This window comes from Lutjanus erythropterus, chromosome 3 (genome assembly GCF_056507025.1).
Source record: "Lutjanus erythropterus isolate fLutEry1 chromosome 3, fLutEry1.hap2, whole genome shotgun sequence".
Classification (NCBI taxonomy): Eukaryota; Metazoa; Chordata; class Actinopteri; order Lutjaniformes; family Lutjanidae; genus Lutjanus; species Lutjanus erythropterus.
Genome location: NC_139319.1, coordinates 27,874,043 through 27,889,553, shown reverse-complemented (window position 1 = coordinate 27,889,553; position 15,511 = coordinate 27,874,043). Strand labels below are relative to the sequence as shown.

Below are 15,511 nucleotides of genomic sequence, written 5' to 3'. Positions count from 1 at the left end.
ACCTTTATTTTAACTCAGAAGTACATTGAGGTAGAGACCTCGTTTACAATGTAGCTGAGAAAAACAATAAAAATAAAAGCACTTCAACACAGAAAAACACCAAAGCGAAACTTACATAAAAGTGGCAACAAGAAGTAAAAATCAATAAAAGCCACAATGAAAAATGAAAAATAAATAAAAACATCAATAATAAATAAAAACAGTTAATGCTACAAGGGAAACACCTAGGAGTAAAATGTGATATTGTTAAATATTTAAATTGCCCTATGGAGAAAAATGTGGAAAGCTTTAAATTGTTCTGCATGTTGTTCCATGTTGCAGATGCACAATATGAAAAACCACCATCACCTGCAGTATTATCTATTTACTAGACTGAGTTTGGTGAGAGCCCACATTAAAAGAAGGCACTGGACTGATGTAAGAAGGTAAAAGACCGATAAAAGCTTTATAAATAAATAAAACCCAGTGTCTTTCATGTCTTACACAGAGGAAAGGCCACCCAACCTTAGTATACAAATCACAATGATGGTGATTGAATCTTAAGGCAGAGTGATAAACAGAGTCTAGGGGCTTCAGAGTCACAGGCCTGTATAAAATATCACGGCAGTCTAAGACTGATTAAATAAAGTTCCTACTATAAATATGCACAGAAAGTAAATAACTGTTCAACAACCTTAATTACAACACAATAGACAGTATATCATAAATACACAAAATCAGTACAATAGACAACATCAAGAAACGCTGTCACCACCCTCAACAGCATCATCAGCATTTTCACAAAGCAGCCATCATCATCAACAACAACAACATCCTCAAAGAACAACAGAACAACAACAACCTCTATTAGAGTCTTTATATCTGGACTTCTCCCAAAACAAGAGACGTCTGTTAATGATCACACAACATGCTCAATGAGAACAATGTCACTGATACAAGCTGAAACATGAAGACATGCCGACTGGACAGTTGTAGAAGGTCAAAGGTAAAAATCTTTTCTCTCTGCTGTGAAATCTTTACATCTTTGCTGTGAAAATATTTGAATTAAAAATGTCATCAAAGTTACTACAGAGCATTTTCATACTGTGATGATTTTGGAGCCCCCTGTGAACTAAAGCAGCAGTGTCCACAATGCCATGATCACAACATAGTATAACTATCGCTTCTTTTTAACTGACTAACATAACTTTGCCCGAGGAAAAGTACAGTTTTCTGGTCTGCATGTCATAAATAATTTTATCTGTATCTGGACTTTTGAAAACCTACACTAAATCATAGTGTCTGTGCCCCATGGTCACTGCTGTCTCTTAGGATGAGGCAGACAGTCCGTCCACTTGGTTGCACTAGAGGACTGGGGTGTGTACTCTCAGTCTTATAAGTCCAGCTGCAGTTAACAGTCAGCTTGGAAGTTAGAAAGAAGACATTCAGTTAACATATTGCTAAAGTGCGTGCTCAGGTCAGTGACCCCTGGAGGCACGGCTCTATCATGGGCCTCTGGGTGGTCATAGAAATCTCATATCACCTTACCCTTAATGTAAGGAGGTAAATACCTTTGCAAGTATTAAATTGGGACTCTTTCTTAACCAGTTAATTATTAGTTTATGTATTTAGAAGTGTTACGGAATTTTTGTCAGTATCAAGACAAATACATACAGTACTTTCTTTTCATGTACTGCATGCTTGGTTAAAACTAACAAGAACACACATAAATGCTTTTCTCCACTTTGCTGCTTGTTGCTGTAAATGTTGTGACAAAAAGTCTCAGAAAATAGGCCAGTGTGATCTGGGCTTAAGGCCACTACACTCTGTTAAACTTGTTGAAAAATATCAATCACCAAAAGTATTTCAAAGTCCAAACCAGTAACAAAGAAAAGATCACTGGAGGAAGAGCAACTTCTGCTATATAGAGTTTATTAGTCTTTCTGTTAAAGCAAAACCAACAAACTTGAGCTGATCCCGGGATCAGACTGAAGATGGAGTCCTGCACCTTCTTTTATACTACTCTGAGTCTCTGGAGAGTCTCCTCCTTTCTTGAACATTTTGATCCAAACTCAAACATACCAGTGTATGGCTTTTTCCTGTCCTATATTCTCTTTTCATGAGCCATAGCCAAGAATGTCTACCACCTTTAGGTTTGAACTATCTAGTCACTGGTTCTTAAAAAAACGTCACTGACAGAAACTACTCAATGGATACATTCCATAGCAGCTGGCTTTTTGTGTGTCTCTCAAATTATACCAAGTGTTCACATAAGTCATTTCCTGGGCGTGTCAGCATCCACCCATCCCAGCATTCCTTTTTTTCCTAAATCCTAATTAGGCCCAACTCTTACCTTCATGTTTGACACTCACAGAAGCATAAATCCTAAGTAATCCCAACGCTTATCTTTATGTCTGACAGTCACACAGGCAAGGAAGATGCTGACATCTCCAGAGAGCACCAACTTCGAGGAAAATGGACAGGAAACGAAAGGCAGGCAGGGTTGTGGAAAATATCCCACTACAAAAACAATCCTGCTTTCTGAGCTTCTCCAACCAGCTGCTACTTGCCTCAGTTTGCATCATTTGTCAACAAGTAAGCAGGTCAGACTGGATCAACAAGTCTGATGTTTACTAACCTAATACATTCATCCCTGCAGCCTTCTAGGACAGAAAAAAAGCAGAAGTGAAACCAAAAGTCAACCAGCAGACACTGGCGATTATTACAAGTTCTCCTCATAATAAATGTTACAGTTTCCAGAGAAAGTGTTGACATTACTCAGGCAGGCTGAGGCTTTTAGTTAATGCCAGTCATACAACTAAACTGTACTGAACTTTGCACTTTTTCATGCTACACATCAGAGCGGCACAGAGCCAATCCTCCTGATTAACAGTTAACTCTTAAATACAAAAATGTGTGCCAGCTGTGCACTTCCATGAATACAACACAAACAGCTGTCATAACAACAAAGCCATATCAAACACAGTTAATTCACTTACCAGCAGTGCAATCTGCAGCAGGGACTTATTCTGGAACAGAGCGAGAAGGAGTTTGTTTACAGCCAAGTGAAGTTTAGGGACGGCCCCCATCTGTGCAAAGGGCAGAAATTCCTTCACATAATCTCACTTCTGCCTTATGAAGTCTCACAGGAAGGGAAACAGATATTGGAGGGAAAAGAAACTGCAGTTATTGTGTGACTCAAGCTGTTTCAGTACACAGACAGTGGTAACACTGACTGTGGTAACACTGTCTGTGCTATCAGCATAAAAGTGATGTAAACATTGAAATACAGGAACATCATCAGTAACACTCTGTGGACAACAATCTAATTATATAGTACAAGTGTAAAGTGAAGGCTGATAAACACAACTAAATCATCTAAAACATGCAATATCAGCTGACTTTAGGGTTCTCCATGCTGTACAACAATGTATAACAATTGCATGTCCAAAAATGACTTCTGCAGTTGGAGCTATAGACTATATACGTATTAAGTAGGTTGAAATCCTATTTAATATCTGATCTATGGTTTAAGTGAGCTGTTTCCCCCTGTCCCAACCTCCTCAGACTTGATGAAAGCTTTGAAGGCAGACAAACACAACATTGTAATTTGACAAAAACAAGTGAAAAATAACAATGAATGTAAAAAATAAATATATGAATAAATAAACAATTTCTTTGTATTTTTACATTTTTTCTGGTGGACCACCATGGGACTTAACTTTGGAAAAAATAAACTATTGTCAGTGACGAGAGACAGTTTTTTTTTTTTTTTGTCTCGTTCGAATGTGCCATGAACCACAAATATGATGTTTATCAATTTAAAAGATAATTTTTCAAATCAAGAAAGTTGCAGGTTTCTTAAAACTGTTGAAGTATTAGACTGAAGATGAACAATTAGACTGCCACAAGTTGTGTAAATGGCATCATGATTTCTTCCCTGTGAAAGCTAACGTTAGCCACTGAAGGTACTATGCCTGTGTGTTTTCATACCAGGATGTGATCACACATGCTGCTGCTGATAAAAAATTGCAAGACACTGGATAAAATACTTCAGGTAAAATGACAAAAAAAATTACATAAACGGGACGCTGTCATTGGTGTTGGTGATGTATATTGTGCGGGACAAGAGATGTAGTTCACTGAACAGTTTCATCAGAATGAAACTATAACAAACATGCAACAGACTGAGACTTTCTTAACTCATGAAATTATGTTTTCAATTCACAAACAACATATGTGTTATTTGTGGCACAGTTCAAATGGAATCTAAAAAGAAGAAAGACTTCACACATGGTTACGTAAGCTAGAACCAAATCATTTCATCCAATATTATGACTTCTCCCTGTTAATCAATCTTCAACTTTTAGAGATGCAGAACAAAGGCAGATTCATTAGTTAGCTTGCTAGCATCAGTATGTTACGTCAGTGTGTCTTCCAAGATGTTGGCCGCCTCAAACATTCCTCTGCTTCACTGACATAATGTTGTATTCTTCAGTTCTGAAGTTCAGTGCAGTTCAGAACTGAAGACGCTTCTTGGATGAGAGGTGCAACGTCTTCAAGAACTCTATCGAGTCTAGTTCCCTATGACAACCCTTGCTACGAAAGTCATAGTAGATCAAAAATATAAAGAGAAAGGAACTTTGTTCATGAAAACCATGAATCCCTGGTGAAAACTGTTAATTCGTATACATTCTAATATATGCAGTTTTTTCTCTTCTCCATTATCCATTTTTGGCTATTGTCACGACCAACATCTAACTTCTATGTAAAATTTGAACACTTCCACACCAAAGAAAAAATATTTTCTATAAGTCTGAATATTGATAAATGTTGATAAACTATAAGCTGAGTGTGAGATCTGAGCAGAAAAATAAATAGGCAATTGACAGTATACCCATTTTATTAACTTATAGGGACAGTTAGGATTTCTATGAAGTGTGGTTGAATGAGGCTCTTATCCATAATCAGTGTTTGGTTTGTTCTGATTTGATACCAGTTTCAGAAAATACCTCCAATTGATTAATCTGTTATTATTAATCGATTATTTTTTTTTATTAATCAATTAGTAGTTGTTTAATTAATGTCAGAAATTGGTGAAAGACGTTGATCAGTGTTTCCCAAAGCCCAAGACGACATCCTCAGATGTCCACACCCCAAAGATATTCAGTTTACTGTCAGAGAGAAGTAAATATTCACATTTAATAAGCTGAAATCACAGAATTTTGACAGAAACAGCAGTACAACAATGTCAAATATGATGAAGGTACTCAGGAGGCTGTTTTATTTAATAACTTCATTATATGACATTATATATTCTATTTAACATGTTGAATAATTTAACTTATACATATGCCACCAACACTTGTAGAAAGGGACACTGAGAAAAGAATAAATAAAAATAAAATAAACAGCTAATTAAGTTCCAGGGCTGCAATTAATGATTATTTTCATCATCGACTAATCTGTTGATTACTTTCTTGATTAATCGATTCATTGTTTGGTCTTTAAAATATTAGAAAATGTTGAGCAATGTTTCCCAAAGCCAGAGATGATGTCATCAAATGACCTGTTCTTTCCACAGTCTAAAGATATTCAGTTTAGTGTCTTAGAGAACTAAATAAACCAAAAAATATTCACATTTGAGAAGCGGAAATCTGATTTTTTTTTCTTAAAAAAGTACTCAGACTGATTCATTGGTTATCAAAATAGATGGTGATTAATTTAATGATCTATTACTTGAATAATTGTTGCAGCTCCATTCAGTGCTGTTCAGTATCAGTCAGTTGCTGAATATTTTCATACTGTCACTCTATGAGAGGCAGATTGTAAAACAAGAAGCAGAGCCAGGAAGCTCCTCTTTGTTGTTCTGTAAAAAAAAAAGTTTCCTTCTTGGCCCTTATATAATAATATAAACATATACACTAATGCTGATACATGATATAGACCTGACCAGTTATTATACTGTGTAAGGCTGTGACATTCATTAATAGAGGGTTACTGATTGAGTGATTTGTGCAGCCTGACACAGATCAGGGAGCGCTCTCAGGCTGGGAGAGGGAGTTAAACCAATCCCAGAGTTTTCACACAGGACTAATTTAATGCAGCAATGATATATTTCCACAAATACAGCCTCGTCTTTGCAGTTCACACTAGCTGCAGCAGGCGGCGGGGTGAAGCAGTGAATGGGTTAATGGAGATGAGGACTTATCCCTCCCATTTCAGTAGAAGGAGTTTTGAATGACTGATTCATGTTTCAAACATCACACTACAGTGCACTACACTGCTGTGGACAGGGCCAGCAGCAAAAAGTATTGTAGCCAACAGCATCTGCACATTTGTGCAGAAGAACACAGCCAGTTTCAGAAACAACAGTTTCAGAAAGCACTAGAAAAATCTTTTGTTCGGGTGCTGAAGTCCCACAATATCATAAGACACTGATTTCACCTATGGAGTTTGGTCGAGCGAAAGAGAACAATATTTGGCTTAAAGTCCCATCTGACAAGTCTGCCTGACAGCAAGGTAAATCAGTGACAATATTCTAGATATTTATTGATTTGTACGCTTGCAGAAGCTGTGGATTTACCCACTGTTCTTCATCATCATCATCCAGTGTTCGCTACTCCTTCACTGAATTTCTACTCTGCCGTGTTAAATGGGTGAAACTGAAACTTACTGTGTCTTTGATAGGTGCCTATGATGTCCCGTTTGATCCCAGCACAGTGCATGAACACCTCCTCCTGTCTGAGGGCAACAGGGCAGTGAACCATACCCACCCAGAGATATTTGATGGACGGAGACAGATGCTGTGCAGAGAGGTTCTGACTGGATGCTGTTACTGGTAGGTGGTGTGGAAAGGATTTGTCAATACTGGTGTAGCCTCAAGAGGAAAGGATGCCAGGATGATGCGATATAATTAAGGAATAAGGCTCATTCACTTATTCAAATGGTTATTCTTTCTGTCACAGGTTTCAGGAGACTTTCATTCCTGTCCTGACATCCAAACATTTCTGGTGACATCACTGAGCCTCTCCACCACTGTTCACTGTTTTTTTTTTTTAAACTCTGACCCTTTCCAGTACAGTGAAGTTGAGAATGGATACTGTGAGTATTTCTAGTTATCTCCTAGTACTATGCTACAAAATGTTATCACTGGAAAAATAATTCAAATTAATTTTACCTTTCTGAATTCCAGGCAAAATCAACTTTCACACCTGAGGTGATAAGAGAACGTATAGGCGTTTCATACAGGTAAGAAACATCATTAGGTAACAAAACATTTCTCCTGGTTTGATGGTTACCAAGTGATTATTCTAAATACTGTCATTTCTTTAAAGGAGCAATATGTAGCAACTGTGCATGCAAAAATAGTACAGCAGTCCAAATAGTGAGTTGGAGGCATACATTGTATATTAAATAGATATTTGATATCATAACCAGTCAACATGGAGCACGAGTTCCACAGGTGACACACAATAGGTTTAGCAATTGGATGCCACACACAAACAGAAAAATAAAACTACCCACTCAATAAACTTCCCAAGATCCTGCCTAAGTATAACTTAATCCAACTATCTTTTGGAGTGTGCTGGTCTTGATGTGGCTTATAGGCTGAACTCAGTGGTTGAAACTATGAAAATCTGCCACCGTCAGGGAATTTCATCCCCACCCAGTGTTTGCCCCGAAAATAAAACAGGCAAAATGACAAAAGAGTGCCTGATGGAAAAGCTAAAACAGCCTAGCTGGACACTCATCTGACTCACTGAGGAAGCTGCACACAAATACATGAAGGCTAGAGACACATGCAAAGGTTATTTTTTATTAATAAACTAAGTTGAAAGTGAATTAAGATCAAATGAAGTAAACATGCGAACAACGAAGGAATGTTAACTTAAAATGTTAAGTCAGATAAGTGGATTTCACATTAACACACAAAAGACAGCTGATGTGTTGTGGGTGATGTTCACCTCAGAGTGACCATAGTCGTGATTTTCTCCCCTAGCTCTTGCAGGGTTGACCTCATGAAGTTCACTTTGGTTTTTCAGCCAGACTGGACAATATTTATGATAATGACAGGAATTCCTCTGAGGGAAGTTCTGAGGGGAAGTCAACAAGGGAGTGTTGAACTAATAATGAAACTTAACCAGAGCCTGCTTAGAATTGGTGTGTGGTCTGGATTTTAGACACAGGGATTGTAACACTCAGTCCTATTAATGAATTTTAATAAATCCCTGTGGTTCAATAGTAGGCTCTGTACAATACTATATAGGTTATTGTGAAGAGTAGTCACAGTCACGTCCCAGGTCAAGTCCCATATCCATACCTACGTGATACGACCACAAAAGCAGACGTCTGAGCAGCTGCAGCTGAGCTCTCGACCAATGTCTGTATATACTGTCACTGTCCTGCCTTTTGAGAGGAGTAATGAGAACTAAATGCATCATGTAAAAGAGTTGTGTTATTTCTTCTATCACATCATGAGTGTTAAACTAGCAGTGTATTATAACTGGACTGGACCGACACACTTAAATGGCCCTGTGGATCAGGAGGATTGTGAAAATACAGTGGACAGACAACTAAAACAGTAATATAGTTTCAAAAAAAGGTACAGAAATGAGAACACATTGCCTGAAGATTCAGTAAGGTTCTTGTCAGCATCCATTTTTTCATACCTTCATACTCTTGTGACATTATGCAGGGATACATGGTATTTGGTGGTACTTGTGTAAAACTCCACTGTACTTATTACTCCCACAGCCATAGCGGCACTCTTCCCACAGCACAACACAAACAACACACGTGTATGCAGGAGCTCCACTTCAGTCTTCAGAAGCTGCAATCATAATCCCAAACAGGGGCAGAGGCATTTTTTTCTTTTTAAACACTGTTTCTTGTGTTTTTTGTATGTAAGGGCGCAATCGTTGATCAGCAGAGGTATAGCATATTTGGTCACCTGACTGACCAGAGGATTTGGACTCCAAATAGTTCAAAAGCAATACGGTTATCTTATTTTGTGTTTAAATTGAAAAAGACCTCGGAATGTTTATAGTGTGTATAGACCACCAGTCAAGTTAGACTGGTTGTTTGCACCCAGAAAGGGTGGAAGCATGACACAGGGGCAAAGTACCTGGATGGGTTGCTCTCATCCATCCAGTGTCTTTGGGTTGGCCCTTTACATTGCAGTGGTGACATGCAGAATTTGTGTGCCTACCACAGAGAGTGTTGTTTCTTGAAAAAATGTAGGGGGTGTAGGTTTGTTAGCGGCTGTTCTTGCAACCACACAAGCAACAGTCCATTAAGAAATCCCCAGATGAATGGTAGCTGGCAAGATCTCTAATCATATCATAAGATTACAGTATTTAGAGATATCAGCCTCAAGTCTGGTGAGAACAATGTACTAGCTGATAAGAATGAAGACCAAAACTAATAGGACCCAAATTGTTATAAACCAGTGTTTTCATTAAGGCGTTCTGTTTTGTACAGGTTCACATTCCCCAGTTCAGGTTTGTTCCAGTGTTCTTTGACTGAGCTGGTGTTTAATGTGGCCTATAAGGGCGAAGTCAAGTACAAGGCTCTGATCTGGGATACCAGGACCCTCGAAACAGCAGGCAAGCTACCTGGAGGGATGCTGTTCAGCATCGAGTGTCCTCCAGACTCCATCAGTCAGGTGCACCTCCCGCACTGTGAACCTGAACCTGGTAAGAAGACTGCTGAGCCATGTGACCACCCAGTAAACCAAGTGAAAATAGTATTTTTCTTTTTTTTATTTACTTAATGTGTGCATGAAATGAACATGATTCTATTCTAATATAGTGAAACTAACAGTGGATGCTTCTGCGTATTCACAGCCCTGGTCTCCAAAAGCCTCTCTGTCGCCCACATCACTGACGATGGCGTGAGCTTCATACAGCCGCGGGAGATCACTGAAACCCATGTGGTTGTCGACACCCCTGACCCTTTAGTCTTTGGCATCGTATGGGATATCATCAAGAGGTTTATGAATTTTGGGACGAAACCAATTAACAGCCAAATCGTGCTGTACCTGCGGCCACTGTACAGAGCAGAGCACATCCTCAGTGTGATTCTGGCGCCGGGCAGCGTACCTCTGTCAGAGGTAAAACAGTCTGTCACACCATCAGTTCAAACTCCTTCTTCTGTTGTTAATCACCTCTGAGAAGTGTTGTCACAACTACAAAAGTTTGACTCTGATACCAATACCAACTTTATTTTCACAATACCTGATTTTAATGAAATAAATTTTATAATCAATTTTATAAGTAATAATTTGTTTATTTCCCCTACATAAATCATCTTCATTCAGCTTTGTATATTTCCCCTCTGGTCACTCATGTCCTCCCCTTGGAGTGTCTCTATGCTCTCCCAGCACCCCCAGTTAGTAGTTAGTGCTAGCAGCCCTGTGCTCTTTAGTTGTAATACATTAAAAAAGCACCAAACCCCACCAAAACATTTTATTACTATTATGCAACTTGAGTGAAAAAGTGTAAAATTTCTGTGTGAACACACTAACATTGACCCGCAACCAGTACCACATTTTGGGAAGTATTTTTATTCCAAATATTTTTAGTTCTAAAAAGTCTGTCTACCTCTGAACACCACCTCAAAGTCTTAAAAGTAGTCTCCTCATCACCACAAAAGCTCCCTCTGCTGGTTAAAGCGATAGTTCACCCAAAAATGAAAATTCACTCGATATCTACTCACCCCTGTGCTGATGTGAGGATGGATGAAGATCTCCAGTTCACAAAACTCTCCTGGAGCTTCAACGGAAAACAGTGTTGCAGCCAAATCCAGTAGAATTGAAGTGAATGGTGGGTGACCAGTTTTAAAATGTAAAAAAAAGAACACAAAAAACAGAAAATGTCACCATATTGCTCATGTGTTGTAATCCAAGTGTCCATAAGCCACAACATTAAAATTTGACCCAAAAGACACTATTTACACCATGTTTTTAGCCTAAATGTCAACTGTAGCCACACACCTGAAGCAGTATGGAGACATATTTGTGTGTTTTTTTGTGTTCTTTTTTTACATTTTAAAACTGGTCACTGTTCACTTCAACTGTACTGGATTTGGCTGCAACACTGTTATCCGCTGAAGCTCCAAGAGTGTTTTGTGAACTGGAGATCTTCACCCATCCTCACATCAGCACAGGGGTGAGTAGATTTTGAGTGAAATTTCATTTATGGATGAACTATCGCCTTAACAATTAGGCCCTCTTGTGGTGAGTCACTGTAATGTTGTCTTAGGTCAGGAAGGGCTGAGTGGCTGCAAGTTTTCGCTCCAGCCAACCAACTGCACACATGATTCAACTAATCAGCTGTTTGAAGACAGAAATCAGTTGATTAAATGGAGTCGAGTCTATTGTGCTCCGTTTTGGTAGGAACACAAACCTGCAGCCACGTGTGCCTTCATGTAATAGTTTGGATGAAGAATGTGAGATTGAACAGATGTAGATCTTTTAGAATTAGACAATACAATCTTAAAATCGTCTAACAAATTGTTCTAATATCACTGAAGATCAAAGCACAATATGAAGAGTTTGAGTACATTGATGCTCCAGCCCACTGTCTCCTCCACCAAGGCCAAGATTACAGCCTCCACAGTGAACCAGAGGGCTATGACATACAGCCTGCAGTGAGTATGAGTATCTTATATAACTTCTGACACTGAGGACAGCTCTGAGCTCTGACAATCAGCAAAATGACATGTTCGTTTCATTTCAGAGTTCAGAGTTTAATGACAGTTTCGGACCAAATTACCACGCGTCGTTTGAGATCATCCTGAGGAACAGGACAGACGAAGTGACTCTGATTGTCAAAGATCCAGAGGGGACACGAGTTTGGGAGCATCGCCTTCATCTGCCTGGTAAAGACAGCATCACTTAGTCTGTAGCAGAGGTTTGCAAACTGTGAGGCATTAGAGATGTCAGGCAGTCACTGTGTGAGGCATGTATCACAATTTGATTGTGACTTCTGAAGATATCTGCTTAGAAATGATAGAAAAGCAGTTACAGGAAATCTTTTTAGACATGAAACTTAACATGAAACATGAAAATTCACAATTCATTTTAAAAGATCTATGTCTTTAATAGGAACAGTTGGACTTGTGGCATGTCAGAGCAGAGAAGTCACAACTAATTTGCAGACAGAATAACATGATCTCTATACAGCTCATGCAGGGAAAGCAGCATGTTAGCATAGCAGCATCCACTTCAGTGCTTCGTCTGTGTCCACACAGGATGCATTCAGGCACAGTATTGAGTGTAGGGCCCTGCTTTTTAGCGGGACTCAAAATCCAGTGCACGGTCACTGAAGTTGCACAGGTAAATTGTTAGAAAATAGACTTAACATGTATAGAACAAGTGAAGAGTGAGCTGTTGCGTGGCCTGTGCAGGCAGCTGGATTGATTAAAGCAGAAGCTGATCTGTTTGTGTTGATGACGGAAAACATGTCTAAAATGCTTTCTGTGTAGATCCACCATTTTTGTGTTTTTTATGGGGTTTGTTGCCAATAATTTACTACTGTAGAGTATCATCAGTAGGGATTAATATTTTTCCTGAAAATTAGATATTTTCACACACTGTCGTGGGAGTCCTGGGAAATGCACTTGTTATTAAGGTATAACTTCAGCTACAGTCATTACTCATCAGTCGTATTTTAACCAACACTAAATGAAACAAGGAGAAATATGGTTTCCTCAGCCTGACCTGCTTTAGTGTATTATTTGGTGGCATGAATAACTATTGAGGCAAAAGAATGCCATTTATGTTAATCAGCATTAGAATGAATGTAGTATAAAATGCACATGCAGCTTTAACTTCGCTATAGCTGTGAGACTGAAATGACAAGTTCACTGTCTGTGATCTGTCACCGTCTGCCTGAACAGTGTCATGGAAATTATAGTTTACAATTTTTCACTGTACAACAAGGAAGATATGTTAAAGCTGGTAGTTTGGTCTTTTCAAATAAGTTTATTAAGCTGAGACAGATTCCATATTCTGTTTGTGTTTGGTGGTGACTTGCAACAGCAGAAGCCTCCCACCGTATACGTCCTGTAATGTTTGATATAGTGAGCCTAAATAAGTCAATGATCATTCAAAGTTGAAAACTCCGTCTGATTGTCTTTCTTCAGTGCTGGTCTGATAGAGGTGCATTTTTCCATATCCTATTATTGAATGTAAATCTGTCATATGCTGACAGTTTGTGCCCAGAAGTGTTTTGGAAAAAGTAGGAATCTGTGATTCTTGCACGTTTTGAGCTTTCACTTGGAGTTTTGTCTGAGATTCCAATTTGCTGAACCTCAAACCAGCATATTTGATCATTTTGCATCGTCATTGTTTGTCTTTTACAGTATTTACACACGAAGCTGGTGGAAGAAATTGTGTTGTGTTAACCTCATTTAAATGGAAGAGCCACGAGTTACTGTACTGACTGCATCGAGGGTCAGGAGGATTTGGCCCTTGTCCTTGTCCTGTATCTCAGATGGCTTCCAGGGACACTGAACCTACAGGAGTACAGGACAAACTTAACACTAGACTTTGACAAAAACAAGTGATGGCAAGTCCTACACTGTAGGTGATCAGCTGTTTATAACTGTCAGTTGTCTGTCAGTGTAAAGTTATGTACAGGAACACAGAAACCCTTCTGCTCCAAAAGTAAACACTCTGGAGTTAGAGTTCAGTGACTGCCCAGCTTGCAAAATTTGATTCCCAAAATGTTCTTGGAACATTTGTCTTTGTTTCTGAGAAAGTTGATAGATTGTTCCCTTGATGTTAAAACAACACACTTTTCTGATGTAAAACCAATATGAACGACATTGTGAACTCAAGTTTTCCAAAGACTTAAAAACGCCTTGTACATGACTTCATCATGTCATAATTGCGAGTTCACAAATTACATTTGAATATAGCAAATGACAACATCTAAGATACTCTTCAGTGTGTGACAAGAACACAAGAATAACATGTAATTTAAATATTATGGCTTTGTTTCATTACTCCTGATTATTATTTTTAATAATAAGATTTTTTTTGTAATGTAAAACTTGTAAGACTAAAAGTTTAAAAAGTTTTTTTTTTTTTTTTTTTTTTTATCTTCATGACCTCTTAAGACCCACCAGTGGGCTGAGCCCACACTTTGGGAATCACTGCCCTAGATGTTAAAACTGCAAGTTTTTATCCTACTTGAAAACATTGATGTAAGTTATGGTAAGATTAGCTGAATGTTCAGGAAAGGTTACTTGAATGTTCTCCCTTAACACTCTCTGGGTGTTAAGAGTTATTCCGATGTAAAAGTAATGTTTTGGTTATGTTCCCCGTATGTTCTTGTAAGGTTTGTTGAATTTTCCCCTCCCTCTTTCAAATGTTACAACATGTAGTTTTTCTAGTGTAAAACTAATTTAAAGGTTACAGTCTTACAACATTCGTAGTGGGATGATTGTGGCTACCAGCAGGAAACCTCAGGGAAATGTTATTAAAGTGACTAAATTATTAAATTAAAGGCAAAGCATTTCAACTTAGCACGTTTCTTTAATCTCTGATGACATATAATGGTCATTTTATGATTTAGTACAGTAAATGTATTACATATTTCTCCTTTAAGATCATTGGAGTGCTCAAATTAAGTTTTGGAAAATTCTCTCATTTCTATCAGTCTCTGCTGAAATATGGCCACGAGTTGCTGATCAAATTATTTTTCTTCTCATCTCTACATTCTTCTGCAGATGAAAACCAACCAAAAGTGAGGAGCGACGCTCCAGTGGAGGAAAAGCTACAAGCGGCTCGGTCAGACTTTATCGAGAAAGTGTCTTATCCAGTTCTAGACCACCTGCTGGAAGAACTTCTGGCCCGCGGGGTTATTAATGCTGCTGAGGCCGAGGCAACCAAAGTCAAATCCAGAGCGGACAAAGCAAAAGAGATACTCGACATGATGCAAAATAAAGGACCAGAAGCATGTTCAGCCATGATTGCCATCTTTGCAAGTGATGATCCGTTCCTTTGCAAAGAGTTTGGCTTAATGTGAAGCAAAGTGTTGATTGTTTGACTCAAGTGTCAGAAACCAGTGAAGCTTAGAATGAATGTGAAGATGTAAAGGTGATATTGAAACATTACATGTATAAATCACTGTAGAAAAAGACTCATACATTGCTTAAATTTAAGTACTAAAGGGATCCTCACTGGCCTCAGAGGAGAAAATATCATCAATCAGACTTTGAGAATTGAGCGTATTTGATACGCTGCCCTGCAGCCTGAATGACACTGGAATTAATCCTTTTCACAAAATAATTTTAATATATATTTCTATAATGTCGTTAGATGAAAACTGAGTGAATACACAGTTCTTGCACTAAATCCTGGCTCATTAAGTGCCTCAAAGGTGTGTTTTATGTCAAAACCACACAATTTCTGTTGATGATATTTCCAAGAAAGAAGAACTGTCTTACATAACTATAAGACCGTTGTGTTCATGTTATGTTGGTGGCAGGGGAACAGCATGTGCAGTGAGGATCTGGCTGT

At 38.5% G+C, this 15,511-nt stretch overlaps 2 protein-coding genes across 4 annotated transcripts in view; one reads left to right on the top strand and one right to left on the bottom strand.

Moving 5' to 3' along the window:
- The window catches only part of LOC146330193 (uncharacterized), a 34,814-nt gene extending 31,796 nt beyond the window's left edge, over positions 1-3,018 (bottom strand). Inside the window, exon 1 of one of the 3 annotated variants that reach the window (XR_014769851.1) lies at positions 2,979-3,018. The gene's annotated coding sequence lies outside the window, so the exon portion shown is untranslated. Of the gene's footprint in view, positions 1-2,332; positions 2,932-2,978 lie in introns of those variants that run through there. The other 2 variants (XR_014769852.1, XR_014769853.1) reach the window with 2 other exon arrangements.
- Positions 3,019-6,953: 3,935 nt separating this feature from the next.
- LOC146330192 (uncharacterized) lies at positions 6,954-15,017 on the top strand. The gene is made up of 7 exons (XM_084713383.1): positions 6,954-7,083; positions 7,175-7,230; positions 9,463-9,677; positions 9,828-10,093; positions 11,515-11,631; positions 11,721-11,862; positions 14,719-15,017. The coding sequence occupies exons 1-7, from the start codon at positions 7,075-7,077 to the stop codon at positions 15,015-15,017; spliced, it is 1,104 nt and encodes a 367-aa protein (XP_084569509.1). The 5' UTR covers positions 6,954-7,074.
- The last annotated feature ends 494 nt before the right edge of the window (positions 15,018-15,511 follow it).